The 15072-nt window shown below is 42.1% G+C and overlaps 1 protein-coding gene and 1 pseudogene across 1 annotated transcript; both read right to left on the bottom strand.

Annotated features, from left to right (window-relative positions):
• Window positions 1-600: 600 nt before the first annotated feature.
• On the bottom strand, window positions 601-5632 carry LOC120062542 (nucleotide exchange factor SIL1-like). The gene is made up of 9 exons (XM_039012593.1): window positions 5376-5632; window positions 5093-5231; window positions 4399-4507; window positions 4141-4258; window positions 3801-3983; window positions 1925-2046; window positions 1711-1807; window positions 1336-1500; window positions 601-1245 (listed from the first exon to the last, which is right to left on the bottom strand). Exons 1-9 carry the CDS (start codon window positions 5478-5480, stop codon window positions 883-885), a joined length of 1401 nt encoding a protein of 466 aa, XP_038868521.1. The 5' UTR covers window positions 5481-5632; the 3' UTR covers window positions 601-882.
• A 1653-nt stretch (window positions 5633-7285) lies between these two features.
• On the bottom strand, window positions 7286-13282 carry LOC120062188 (annotated as a pseudogene).
• Between the last annotated feature and the right edge of the window lie 1790 nt (window positions 13283-15072).

Genomic DNA, 15072 nt, shown 5'->3' with positions numbered 1-15072 from the left:
TGTTGAAAAACTAATTCTGATTGGCTGGGCCTGGCTCCCCAGTGGGTTAGCCTGGCTCCCAAATGGGTAGGCCCATGCCCTCTCAAGGCTGCGTCCCTGCCCAGTCATGTGAAATCCCTAGATTAGGGCCCAATTTATTTTCTTAAATTGACTGATTTCCTTTTATGAACTGTAACTCAGTAAAATCATTAATTGTTGCATTTATATTTTTGTTCAATATAGTTCTGATTTCATTATTGTTAGCAGCAGGATAAATAGGGGGTGCTTATAATTGTCCTGTTTCACACATGTACAAGTACGTAACTTATAAAAGTGTGTGGTGTGAAATGGAAATGTTTTTGTTGCATATCCCACTCCCCCTGAGACACCTGCAGAGAGTAGGGTCACGGCCTGGGATCAGCCAACCCTGTAGAAATTAGGGTTAAGTGCCTTGCTCAAGGGCAGATCGACAGCTTTTTCACCTAGTCGGCTCGGGGATTCGAACTAGCAACCTTTCGGTTACTAACCCAATGCTCTACCCGCCCCCCACAGGCGCACCAGTCTCACATTAGTGGGCAATCCAACAAGAAGATCGATAGAGCACACTGAATAAGAAACATGTCATATAAGGGAAAGTAATGTAATTTAGCCCAGCTAAATGTATTCCTCAGGGAGGACTGGAGAGCCTTATTTTGAGACAAGCCAAAGCATGAGGCATCACAGATGCAGAAAAAAAAGCTGTAAGGAAGGCTAAGCCCTCTGAGGCAGCAACTGAAAAAAGCAACCTTCTGATTTGCAGATGTGTGATCATATTACATAGTCTCAAATTAAAAATGTTACATTACAGAACTGCAGACTTGTTTTTATTGTCCTTTGATGGGTTTTTTCCACCCAGCCCTATGCTCACTTCAGTTTCAGCAGCACTGTCTCCAACAGAACCAGGATCTCCCCAAAGTACCCATCCTCGTCTCCGAGGGCCTGCTCTGAGAGCACCAGTTCCTGGTACTGCTCCTGTAGGGTGCGGAGGGAGGAAGACAGGGTGTAGTCCTGCCGATACTGAGTCTGGCAGTGAGGCATCATGGCCAGGATAGTTCTCAGGGCCTTCTCCTTCCAGTCGTGCTCTGGGGAGGCCAACAGTTCAGGCACCAGGCTGCACCAGCCCTGCTCTGCCAACAGTGGCATGAGGGAGACCTGTGCGTACTGCTGCAAACGCTCGTTGTGAGAAGCATCTGGAATGGGGTCCAGTCCAGTCTGAGAGATCAGCTCCTAGAATAGAGAATGTGCCATTCACATCATTTGATTTCATATGACTAGACTTGCATTTATAGGCAAGGTTTTCATAAGAGCACCACTCACCTTCTCATTTATCATGTCATAGAGTATGGTTACAATCCTCACACGGAGAGCCCCGCCTTCGGAAGCTCGGAAAAGATCCCCCAACACCTGCAGCCCACCCAGCTTCAGGAAGTGGCTTTGGGCAAAGGGGAAGTGACGTAGCAAAGAGGCCACAGCAAACAACGCCTGTATACAGACAAACATTAGCATCAGTAATGTGCCAGGTAGAGAATTATGCAAAATAGTGTGCTAATTGTAAAACTTCACTGTAGACAGATGTGAGGAAACCTTACAGTTTTAAAATGGAAAGAGAGTCTCCTACTGGATAATTAACGGTGCTACAATTACAATCAGAGTACTAACGAATGGATTTGATTATGTGGGAACAAGACTTGCCTTCTTTTTAACAGACATGGGTCGTGGAGTGGCGAGTAACATTAACAGCTTCTGCAGGGTACCACTTTCAACTGCCTCCACCTGCACCACCGGGTTACTAGGAAGAACATAATCAATGATAATGTTACTGGCGCACACACAAATACAAACATGCTGTCTTTTGGCTGGTATTTACAATTAGACTGTTGGTATGGGTTCCTAGAGACTGCTATACCTTGACAGAGCTGACCCCAAGACAAAAGCAGCACTCTCCTGAAGGCGATAGTCTGTGCTGTTCAAAGCATCAACCACAAGCTTCAATCCTCCGCTAGACGCCAAGTTCTGGGCATTGTCCACCTGACAACACAGATAACAAGGAAACTAATTATAATGTTATTTCTACAATCAAATTAAAACAAAAAAAAATGTAAAATCATTTTTGCATCTTTTATTGTCTCAACAATTTATACTCCCAAACCATTAGTATATTCAGACCCCTTCCCTTTCTCCACTGTTACATTATAGCCTTATTCCAAAAAATATTTGTTTTCCTCAATCTACACACAACACTCCATAATGACAATGTGAAAACAGGTTAAGACATTTTCAAAAACGTATTAAAAATAAAAAACAGAAATACCTTATTTACATTAGTATTCAGACCCATTGCTATGAGAGTTAAAATTGAGCTCAGGTGCATCCTGTTTCCATTGATCATCCTTGAGAGGTTTCTACAACTTGATTGGAGTCCACCTGTGGTAAATTCAATTGAACGGACATGATTTGGAAAGGCATATACCGGTCTAGATAAGGTCTCACAGTTGACAGTGCACGTCAGAGCAAAAACCAAGCCATGAGGTCGAAGGAATCGCCTGTAGAGCTCCGAGACAGGATTGTGTTGAAGCACAGATCTGGTGAAGGTTACCAAAACATTTCTGCAGCATTGAAGGTCCCCAAGAACACAGTGGCCTCCGTCATTCTTAAATGGAAACAGTTTTGAACCACCAAAACGCTTTCTAGAGCTGGCCGCCCGGCCAAACTTAGCAATCGGGAGAGAAGGGCCTTGGTCAGGGAGGTGACCAAGAACCCAATGATCACTCTGACAGAGCTCCTCTGTGGAGATTGGAGAACCTTCCAGAAGGACAACCATCTCTGCAGCACTCCGCCAATCAGGCCTTTATGGTAGAGTGGCCAGACAGAAGCCACTCCTCAGTGACAGCCCGCTTGGAGTTTGCCAAAAGGCATCTAAAGGACTCTCAGTCCAAGAGAAAGAAGATTCTCTGGTCTGATGAAATCAAGATGTAACTCTTTGGCCTGAATGCCAAGCATGACGTCTGGAAGAAACCTGGCACCATCTCTACAGTGAAGCATGGTGGTGGCAGCATCATGCTGTAGGGATGTTTTCAGTGGCAGGGACTGGGAGACTAGTCAGGATCGAGGGAAAGATGAACAGCGCAGAGTACATAGAGATCCTTGATGAAAACCTGCTCCAGAGCGCTCAGGACCTCAGACTAGGGTGAAGGTTCACCAAACAATAGGACAATGACCCTAAGCACACAGCCAAGACAATGCAGGAGTGGCTTTGGTACAGGTTTCTGAATGTTCTTGAGTGGCCCAGCCAGAGCCCGGACTTGAACCGGATCAAACATCTCTGGAGAGACCTGAAAATAGCTGTGCAGCGACGCTTCCCATCCAACCTGACAGAGCTTGAGAGGCTCTGCAGAGAGGAATGGGAGAAACTCCCCAAATACAGGTGTGCCAAGCTAGTAGCGTCATACCCAAGAAGACTCGAAGCTGTAATTGCTGCCAAAGGTGCTTCAATGAAGTACTGAGTAAAGGGTCTGAATAATTATGTAAATGTTATAGTTCAATTTTTTTTTTTTAAATACATTTTCTAAAATTTCAAAAACTTTAACCTTTGTCATTATGGGGTATTGTGTGTAGATTGAGGGGGGGGGGGGGAATTCAATCAATTTTAGAATAAGGTGGTAATGAAACAAATGTGGGAAAAGTAAAGGGGTCTGAAAACTTTCCGAAGCCACTGTATCTCGTTGCCTCCCACCTCATTAGTATCTCGTTGCCTCCCACCTCATTAGTATCTCATTGCTCACCTGATGAACAAGGTACTCTAGGTCATGTAAAGCTTTTATCTTCTCCTCCACAGTGGTGTTTGAGCTGTTGAATTGGGACATCAGTCTGCTAATAACCTGGAAGTCTGACTCCATCAGCATGTCCAGTTTGGCCATGTCTCTTTTCAGCTCCTCCATGGGACGAAACTGGGCTCTGAGAGCCTCCTAAACACACAGGGAAACACACTAGAACCATAAGTAATAGTTTGCCAACCGAGAAGGAAATCAAAGACAGACGAATGCCTCGGTGATCCCATCTCTTTTCACAGCCGCGTGTCTCCGCCGTGAACAGAGACTACAGACACATCAAATCAGGCCAAACCTTCTCTTCTTTTTCTTTGTCACTAGTTTCAGGATCCACTCCTTCTTTTATATTTTTCAGAGCCTTCTTCAGCTCCTCAGCATTGAAGGATGGGCCTGGTGTGTTCTCCTTCCCCTGTCTGACTCAGAGAAAACACCTGTGGGTAGTCTGATGTAATCTCAAGCAAAGATAGTATGGCCCTCTACTGTATAATAGCTACATGGCAAAAATGTTCTACAGTGTTTCAAACTGACAGAAACATTTCAACAGGATCCTTACCTTTGTCCATCGATCTGGTATTTGAGAATCTGATGTTCCCCAAGTTTGACCTCCCTCTGTCTTGTCTGGAGGTTGAGCCTTACGTGAGAGCCCCTTGGGACTGCCTGGCCTGAGTGATAACAATTTTGTACAGTGAATACTTTTGATTCTGCCATACACATTAATACTCCATGCCGTTTCTTGTTTCTGTGTGTTGCACTTGCATTCAGTGGCATTTATGAATCACATGATTATTCATATCATTATTGACACCAAACGGAAGAACCAAGGACACGGATGGTTCATGATGTTGTGAGATTCTCTCTGGTGTTTACAGAACAGCTGGTGCTGTGAGATTAGGATATCAGGACCTGCTTAGACAAAGCAATTGTAACAGTAGAGTAAAGGATTGCAATATATGGGAAAATAAATGGCTGCAGTATTTCTGCTATACTGAGTACATGGTGCATGGAATGCTAAGGCATAAATATATGAATGTGTGCATTCTTATTTTAAATGTATGTAGTTCTGTCCTTGTGCTGTACTTGTCTATTAAATGTTCTGTATTATGTCATGTTTTATGTTGTCTGGACCCCAGGAAGAGTAGCTGCTGCTTTAACAGTCGCTAAGGGGGATCCTAATAAAATACATGTATTACTACTGTGTGTACTTCATGAGACACCTGTGCATTAATACTTAAAAAACAAACAATCACCTGGTTTGAGAGACTGCCACTGATCCGTGGGACGGAACACATCCAAATCCTCAGGATCACTCTCTTCCTCCATGTGGTGCGCATCTTCATCATCCAGGCTGGTCTCAGTGCTCTCCACAACAGTCAGAGCAGAGGAAGACTACAGGGCCAGGGGATTGTATCAGATTCATGTAGGCTACAGACTCTCATCAAACTCTGGTAGGCTACACACAAACTGTTTAACAATATATTTATACAGTAGTATATCGAGTATAGGTATATCATTAACTCATTAATAACTCACTTTTTCGCTGAGAACATGGACGAATTGACAACTCAATACTAAGAGCATGAGTGCCATCTTCAGCCTGGTAGATTTACTTCCTTTTCTCAGGTATCCGGTCAACATACTGGCTGTAGTATAGCTAACACAACTAATATATTGATGGTGAAAATATCGATATCATAACACTATAGGGTGACAAATACAATTCATGTGAACTACGACGCATTGTACTATTTATTTACCCGACCGCACCATTTCAGATTTAAGCATGGACGTGTAACGTTGATACTTGTCAGAAATTAGACCACTCCCACCGTATTTGTCATCACGACCGGGAGCCAATCGTATTTAAAAGAGTGTCACTCGTTTTCAAATCTATGCGATCGGATTGGCTAATGGCGATCCCTGTATGATCTTTGTGACGTAATTACATGACATTTCATCAGTCTTTTTGGAAGTTTTATTTCATATTATTACATGAACTGACAACTGTACATATAGCCCATGTGCCATACCAAAAATTGGCCCATCTCGGGGTGGCAAAGATTTGATGGCATTAAATTGTTCCCCACAAGCCCCTGATCAAATTGATATACAACCTCTAGGGGTTCTTCAAGAAATCGAATATTGCATAATGTGGCAACAGATCATTGTAACTGTAGGCCTACATAGAAAATCTCACACCAGTTTGTCAAAACAGTTATGGTACTGTAAACATGTATATAAATCTTACAACATATGAAAAAGTAACTATAGTGTTTTCTTCTCAGAAGACAGAGATAAGCAGGAGAAGAGACTAATACTCTTCCGTGTGTCGGTTATAGCGGGTTAACCCTGATCTATACTGGAGGTCCAGGGCTTGCTTGGTTACACGTGGTCTGCGGTTGTGAAGCCGGTGGACGTACTGACAAATTCTCTAAAACGACATTGGAGGCGGCTTATGGTAAAGAAATTAACATTCAATTCTCTGGCAACAGCTCTGGTGGACATTCCTGCAGTCAGCATGCCAATTGTACACTCCCTCAAAACTTCAGACATCTGTGGCATTGTGTTGTGTGACAAAACTTCAGATTTTAGAGTGCCCTTTTATTGTCCCTAGCACAAGGTGCACCTGTGTAATGATCATGCCGTTTAATCAGCTTCTTGACATGCCTCACCTGTAAAGTGGATGGATTATTTTGGCAAAGGAGAAATGCTCACTAACAGTGATGTAAACAAATTTGTGCACAAAAACATGAAACATCGTACCACCACTTTACATGTTGCGTTTATATTTTTGTGCAATATAATTTAATCCTGGCTTAATATACTGTATGATGACTATACAACTAAAAACACTTACTCAATGGGCCTCCTTGTTGTGTGTGAAATTGTGTTAGTTATCATCTAAGTACTAAGTGATGATAGAGCACTTCCCAAAACTGCCCATAGACTAATTTAACAATAAATACAAAAAAATGCTGATTGACTGTGCTTTGATATCAGATAGGGGGTTAAAAAGCATCTTACCAAATATTTCATTTTAACACTTAAATGAGATTAAATCAGACTAAAATCCATATTTTGTGGTAATTGTATTAATATATTTACAAACTGTTAAAATATACACTGAGTGTACAAAACATTAGGAACACCTGCTCTTTCCATGACAGACTGACCAGGTGAAAGCTATGATCCCTTATTGATGTCACTTGTTAAATCCACTTCAATCAGTGTAGATGAAGGGGAGGAGACAGGTTAAAGAAGGATTTTTAAGCTTTGAGACATGGATTGTGTATGTGTGCCATTCAGAGAGTGCCTTCCTTCTCCATCTCCTTAGTCTTGATTTTACAGTCAGCTAAAAGAGACCTAAAGGCAATTGCAAACCATTCCGTTTGTATAAAGATGCTGTCAAATGCAAAGCCATACAGATGAGGTTTACAACCCTGTCGTCTTCATTTATAGTAAAAATATAAAACGATTTATTTACAAACAAATTTTCTAGGCCTACGTGGTACGCCATACAATAAACCCCATTAGATTGAAGGTAAACAGGCTAATTCCAAAACCACTTGACAAAATTCAAGTACATGTGTTAATAAGAACAAAAAAATGCTAAAACAATGACAAATGTAATTTAAACTGTTCCCAAAGGCAGCAGGCTGTAAACCATTATTAGTACTTAAATGACATCATCTAATACAGTACATGCAACGGAAGAACAAGTTACACACTGACTCATGGTACACTGTATACAGTAAATTACAAGGGTTCTCCTAATAGCAATTCTAGCCTTAATCCAGGCAGTCAGCTTTGTAGGAAAAATGTCCCGAAAAGTGTAATACTTATAAAAAGGTATCTTAATACAATTTTTAGGTCAGGTGGCAGCATAATTGCCCCTACTGGAAGTCGAAGGCAAATCAGTGCAAATCAGTGAAGACTCTTTCCTGTGACAGCCCTCCCGAAAGGCAGGGGAAGGGTAGGCAGTGGTGGACGAGTGGTGAGAGCCCGAACAAAACCCAGGAAGAACACAGAGAAACCAAAGTTGACACAGCGGAGGAGAGACAAGGGTCTGCAGCACCATAGGGACACTGACATGGGGGGGGTTGGGGATAGTGGTTGGGGGCTCCTCACAGATGCGGACACACTTGCTGTCTCCAGGCAAGGCAGGGTTAGGCTTGGGGCTGTTGGGGGGGCTGCAGAGGGGTAACGGTGGGCCTCTCCTTTACACAAGGGTGGGCCTCTGCTTCCGTTTCCTCTTTCATGTGCTTGGGGAGATCCATCTCCAGGACCATGGGCTCCTCTTTCTTCACCTCTGGGAGGTCACTAGGCATGTCTACAGGGAGTTTCTCGCACTTGCGCTTCTGAATAAGATATTTATTCCCCACTAAAAACACAACATCATTGAGTTAATACCTCTTACCTATTGTCTAAATGTTTGAAATATGTAAGTAATCACTGCACCTGTGTTCAAGTGAATGTCACTATATAGGCAAATTTACCATTGGGCTCATATTTCCACCTAAACTCTTCCACTTTGACTTGCAGCTTGATGTTGTCACTCTGGCTCTGTTTGAGGGCCCTCACTACACTGAATAACTTTCTCTCCAGCTCCAGTGCTTTGACTCTCAGAGAGTGACTTCATTATTTGCATGAACAACTCATCCCCCAGTCGCTCTGCATCCTTCCTACACACACAAACATCACACATCACAACAATCAAACGCTGACGCAGGTATGATAGCTCCAATTTGTATACTGAACTTTAAATGCAGACCATTTATGGGTTAAACTGAAGGCCTTCATCGACTCAGCATGTAAATACTAACTGTACACTAAAACCAGAGATAACTCGCAGAGTTCAAAAGTTGGATTTTCAGGTCAGTGTAGTAAGTCCCGTCCGTTTCCACTGGAGCTGAAGAGAGCTGTGCCTTCAATGTCATCTGCATAGACAAAGTAACCAACAATTGACATAACTACACAATCACTTCATACTGTGAATCTGTTGTCCTATCACATGTTGTAGTGTTATGGATTTGAATCGAAGTGACCACAAACAAGAGGATATCACCGCTACTTTCTCCGGGTGACGTAGTTTGATCTTGAAAGCTTGTATCTCACTGTTCTTCTCTGAGAGAATGGACTGTAGGCGCTCCAAGTGAGCAGGGCCTGCCCTGGAGCCTTGCAGCTGCATCATTGTGGCTATCTGAACCTGGAGGGAAAAAACAAGAGGAAAAAGCTAATAAATTCCAAATGCACCTCTGGTTCAGTCTCACATTGTCACTAGGAGTGATTGACTGGAAACACAAGGGAAAGTGTTTTGTATTGTACCTTAATACGATGAAGATGTTGTTCTGAGATCACATGCTGCTTCTGAAGGGATCGGTACTTTCATACTGATCAACTGTCTCTTAATCGCTGCTCGCTTGTCCTCAAGCTAAAAGAGAAATATAGCACCTACCTCTCCAAATAAAGAATTTCCCTTGCTGTTTGGATCTTGTGCCTGTTGCAACACCTGATCCAGTTGAATCTGGAGATCTCGTTGGCCTCCAGGGCTTTCTAAAGCAGGCAAATAGGAACAATAGTGTCATTAGCATGAATGACTATGAATCTAGTGTAACGCATGCATAATATATATATTTTTTTCCCCACCTTTATTTAACCAGGTAGGCTAGTTGAGAACAAGTTCTCATTTACAACTGCGACCTGGCCAAGATAAAGCAAAGCAGTGCGACAGAAACAACAACACAGAGTTACACATGGAATAAACAAGCGTACAGTCAATAACACAATAGAAAAAAAGAAAGTCTATATACAATGTGTGCAAATGGCATGAGGTGGTAAGGCAATAAATAGGCCATAGTAGCAAAGTAATTACAATTTAGCAGATTAACACTGGAGTGATAGATGAGCAGATGATGATGATCAGATGATGGTGTGTAAGTAGTGATACTGGTGTGCAAAAGAGCAGCAAAGTAAATAAAAACAATATGGGGATGAGATAGGTAGATTGGGTGGGCAATTTACAGATGGACTATGTACAGCTGCAGCGATCGGTTAGCTGCTCAGATAGCTGATGTTTAAAGTTAGTGAGGAAAATGTAAGTCTCCAGCTTCAGCGATTTTTGCAATTCGTTCCAGTCACTGGCAGCAGAGAATGGGAAGGAACGGCGGCCAAAGGAAGTGTTGGCTTTGGGGATGACCATTGAGATATACCTGCTGGAGCGCGTACTACGGGTGGGTGTTGTTATTGTGACCAGTGAGCTGAGATAAGGCGGAGCTTTACCTAGCATAGACTTATAGATGACCTGGAGCCAGTGGGTCTGGCAACGAATATGTAGCGAGGGCCAGCCGACTAGAGCATACAGGTCGCAGTGGTGGGTGGTATAAGGCGCTTTGGTAACAAAACGGATGGCACTGTGATAGACTACATCCAATTTGCTGAGTAGAGTATTGGAAGCTATTTTGTAGATGACATTGCCAAAGTCGAGGATCGGTAGGATAGTCAGTTTTACTAGGGTAAGTTTGCGGCGTGAGTGAAGGAGACTTTGTTGCGAAATAGAAAGCCGATTCTAGATTTAATTTTGGATTGGAGATGTTTAATATGAGACTGGAAGGAGAGTTTACAGTCTAGCCAGACACCTAGGTATTTGTAGTTGTCCACGTATTCTAGGTCAGAACCGTCCAGAGTAGTGATGCTAGTCGGGCCAGCGGGTGCGGGCAGTGCACGGTTGAAAAGCATGCATTTGGTTTTGCTAGCGTTTAAGAGCAGTTGGAGGCCACAGAAGGAGTGTTGTATGGCATTGAAGCTCATTTGGAGGTTAGTTAACACAGTGTCCAAAGAAGGGCCAGATGTATACAGAATGGTGTCGTCTGCATAGAGATGGATCAGGGAATCACCCGCAGCAAGAGCGGCATCGTTGATATATACAGAGAAAAGAGTTGTTCCGAGAATTGAACCCTGTGGTACCCCCATAGAGACTGCCAGAGGTCCGGACAACAGGCCCTCCGATTTTACACACTGAACTCTGTCTGCAAAGTAGTTGGTGAACCAGGCGAGGCAGCCATTTGAGAAACCAAGGCTATTAAGTCTGCCGATAAGAATACGGTGATTGACAGAGTCGAAAGCCTTGGCCAGGTCGATGAAGACGGCTGCACAGTACTGTCTTTTATCGATGGCGGTTATGATATCGTTTAGTACCTTGAGCCTTATCCTAAACTGCTAAAAGATTATTATTTTACTCCAAGGCGTTAAAGCAGGAGACAGCTTCTCTCTCATGCTCTTCCTTCTCAGTGATTCGCTCCAGTTAACATTGAAGGTTTGTGTTGGTCAGCTCCAGATGCTGGCCTTTGTACTGGGCCTCCTGAAGTGCCTGCTCCAAGGTGGCCTGAGTGGACAAAAAGAAAATGGCTACCTATACTGTACCACATGTAATCATTGTTTACCAAGATTTTAATCAGCTATGGATGAACAAATTATTTTTCTAGTTATCCTGAGTCTTTATGGGTCTTTACAGAGAGTGTAATATTAAATATTTTGTTCACCTTAGCATCCTCCAGCTCCATCCTCTCCTCCTGCAACTCCATCAACTCTGAGGACATGGTTTCATGGAGTCCGCTCTGTGACCAAACGCAGCTCCTCCATCTTGTTCCTCAGGGTCTCTGTCTGGAGCTCCAGTTTATGCTTCAGCTGCTTCTCAATGAGCTGCGCCTCATCCAATTCAGCTTTCATTTTCTCCACCTGCGGCCAAACACACACATCACATTCATTCACTACAATGACTGGGCACTACGTATTGTCAAGGAAAACGAATTGACTCAAAGACAACTTGTGATGTCCTTAGCAGAGATGATTTCAGTGTGGAGAATTCCACAACAAAGTAACTTTGCATTCATTCTTCCTCGTCTAGATTCAGCATATCCCCCAAATACTGCAAATGGTGTACAGAGATGTACAGGTAACCCAAACCACATCACTGGCAGCCCAACCTTGTTCTTGCACTCATTGAGCTCCATAGCATGGTTTCTCTCCAGCATGGATTCCTGTTTCTCCCACTGCAGCCTCCGCTGGCTGTTGACCAAGTCGTAGTCGGAGCGCAGGCTGTCCAGCACACGGCTTTTCAGCTCCACTTCCCGCTGCAGAGAGTATTTCTCTTCCTTCAGGGCCTGAGAACCGACACACAAGAGACTATAGTCGTACCTCTAACATCAACCCACTCTATCTGTGTTCTCATCCTAACCCTGTTTAACATTCCTGTAATATCAGTAGTAACAAGATTCCTGTCATGCAATATCAGGATGATTACACCATTCATATTAGTAGTTTTTATGGAAAGCAGTTGTCTTATTTTGTAATGAGTTATACTGCTTCTGTCATTCATTCGTCAACTGTCAAGACAGCTGCCTTTAATGATGTCAGTAATTGCCTAGTGTGAATGATCACCTCCACAGTGTTGGTAATCTCTATCCTCGGTTCATCCAACTTGTTCTGCAGATCCAGCTGCCCATCCAGCAGCTGAAGGCCATATTGGGTTGCTTTCTGCAGCGTACCCTCTGCTTCTTTCAACTTGTGTTGTAGTCGCTGGATCAAAATCATCTCCTGAAGTAGACATCTTTCACAATTGAAGAAAAGCAAAAAGAGATAAACTTAACAGGAACACTTATTAAGGAAGGTGTGGGACATCCATTAAGTCAAGCAATGGCTCATATGGTGTTAGGTGGGATAGTTCAATTATGTAACGCATGTGGGCTATTCTGTGATTACAATATCTGATTTAAATGAACAGAACAAACAAGGATACCAAATAGATATTAGTCTAATGATGGACTAAAGACAAACCTGGATCTAAACCGTGTTGAGAGAACAATGGATAAAGGTTGTAGCTAGTAGTAACTGCTCTATAACTTGGACTCAGTAACTGGGTCCTTTTTAGTAGGCACGAAACTGGATAAAACGATTGTATACATATGCTTTCTAGTGAACAATGCAGCATACAACTGATACACGTATTTGATCTAATGTTAGTTTTGTTTATCTGACAAGCTAGGCCTCATAGCTAGCTAGTAACACGATATCAAGCTTTTTTCCCCTCCTGATATTCAAGTTCACTAGCTCCGTTAGCTAAACTTGTAATCTCGTCCACAAGCCGGCTGTCTCTCTAGCAATCGAGCCTGGGGACGAGGTTAGCTAGCTAGCTTGCAAAATTGCAAGCTAACTGTTGATTGCACAAAGACGGTTACCTTCCGAAAAGTTGTAAGTGATCATATTTGAAGAGGATAACTGTCAAACTGTTTAGCTTGCAGCCTAGCTTGTTAGCATACCTTTCCACATGCCGTCAAAAAGGGCACCGAACCACCACACCTCAAATATTATTAGGTTTTCCACCATTTACGAAACACGATTTGAATTCTGATCCAGCTCCAGCCACAAGCCAAATATCGCGACAGATAATGATACGTCTGTTGCTCTGCCTTTTTACAAGGATCAATACTTTATGTCAATAATGCACAACGTGTGTTTGAAAATGTTATGAGCATATAATGCAGTCCACCATGTTTATTGCTATGATTATATTATCCCAAAATCTGATGTTATTCTCTCAGGTGTGTCAATGTGCCATTTTCTTGGCTTTAAAAAAAACATGTTTTACTTAATATGAACACTATTACAATACTTACATTGTCTTTCTAACATATTGTATTTTATTCTAGGCATTTGGATAAAGTCATTGAGCCAAACAGACATGGTAAACAATGTAGGCTATGACTATTGATGTGGTGCTTGAGATGGTTTGATCACCAGAAACTTTCACATGCATCTCTGGGTGTGACATAACCTTTGTGAAACATGTCCAGTGATACATCTCCTGTTGTGGTGGAAATTAAACGGAATATGCAGTCTCTCACCTCACACTGAAACCATGTCCAATCTTCCAAACTATTGCAATCCACTAAAGCTCAGACTATAGTGACTGCAGGACCAAACACTAAAACACTACAATTAAATCAAAGTAGCACACAAACCTCATATAAGAACAAAAGCTATGTTAACCCTGTGCCACTTTGTCAACTGGTTTTAGCTACATGTAATTACTCCAAAATAATTTCATAATCTCATCATGAAGGCTTACTATTATACTTATTTAGTAGGTTTAGCAGATCGGATATACTTTTATCTCATTTGTACTACCTCTTAGTGTTGCAGAGTTGCCAAATGTGTTCCACTAGAGGGAAGTATTACTACTCTTTGATATTCTGCTTGATTTTTATTTTCTAACCATAAGCTGAAATAAATAGTTATTTCTTACCATCTAGCCTGGATCTAACTCATGTAGTCTTCAAATAATTGTTTGACAAGGAGATATTGCTGAATATGCTGAATATCGGCAGGTAGCCTAGTGGTTAGAGCATTGGGCCAGTAACCGAAAGGGTGCTGGATTGAATCCCTGAGCTGACAAGGTAAAAATATGTCATCCTACTCCTGAACAGGGCAGTTAACCCACTGTTCCCCAGTAGGCTGTCAATGTAAATAAGAATTTGTTCTTAACTGTTAAATAAGTTAAATTAAGGTTCAATTTAAAATATATATATATATATCAATATTTAACATCACATAGTTCCAGATTGTGCACTGTGTATAATATATAGAGCACTGAACAGTCTCCAACCCATCAGCTCATAGAACAGGAATATTCAGAGAGACAGAGTACTTAAATCAACCTGAGGAAGACGATGCACATGATGAAGGCTGCTCATCAGTGAAAATAATAGTTTGAACACTGGTGGTACCAAAATCCTCGATTTCGCATCTCCAGAGAATAGGGGCCTCCCCATTCAAACACAAATGAGCAGCAGCATACCATGCCATTGTCTGAGGAGCTGACCACAGACGCTACCTCTGTTGTTGTGCAAATACATCCAATCAGTCTAACTATTTACATCAGGAACAGCATCATTTCAATTTTAGATTATGTAAAGGTTATATGCTATTAAATTATGACTTTTGTTTTATGCACTAGCTCCACAGTGCACCTTGAAAATAAATAGTTTGTTGCATTTGACTATTTTTCTTCATTTTTCCCAAATGCAGTTTAGATTATGTCAAAGTTAAAGGCTAATGTTTTTCACTAACTTCATAGGAAAAATATCAAGCTTAAATGTCTGTTATTGTTTTTTTCTCTCTCAAATGTTAAGTCTGAAGCAGACATCAAGGCACTCTAAACAGTCTTTCACCATAC

The sequence above is a fragment of the Salvelinus namaycush genome, chromosome 17, assembly GCF_016432855.1.
Source record: "Salvelinus namaycush isolate Seneca chromosome 17, SaNama_1.0, whole genome shotgun sequence".
Taxonomy (NCBI): domain Eukaryota; kingdom Metazoa; phylum Chordata; class Actinopteri; order Salmoniformes; family Salmonidae; genus Salvelinus; species Salvelinus namaycush.
This window is presented reverse-complemented; position numbering and strand designations above follow the sequence as displayed.

Coding starts and splice junctions, on each gene's coding strand:
- LOC120062542 (XM_039012593.1), bottom strand. CDS start 5,480: ATGTTGACCGGATACCTGAGAAAAGGAAGTAAATCTACCAGGCTGAAG. Junction 2,047..3,800: donor TAGAGTACCTTGTTCATCAG/GTGAGCAATGAG, acceptor CTGTGTTGTCAG/GTGGACAATGCCCAGAACTT. Junction 1,808..1,924: donor TTGGGGTCAGCTCTGTCAAG/GTATAGCAGTCT, acceptor TGTTCTTCCTAG/TAACCCGGTGGTGCAGGTGG.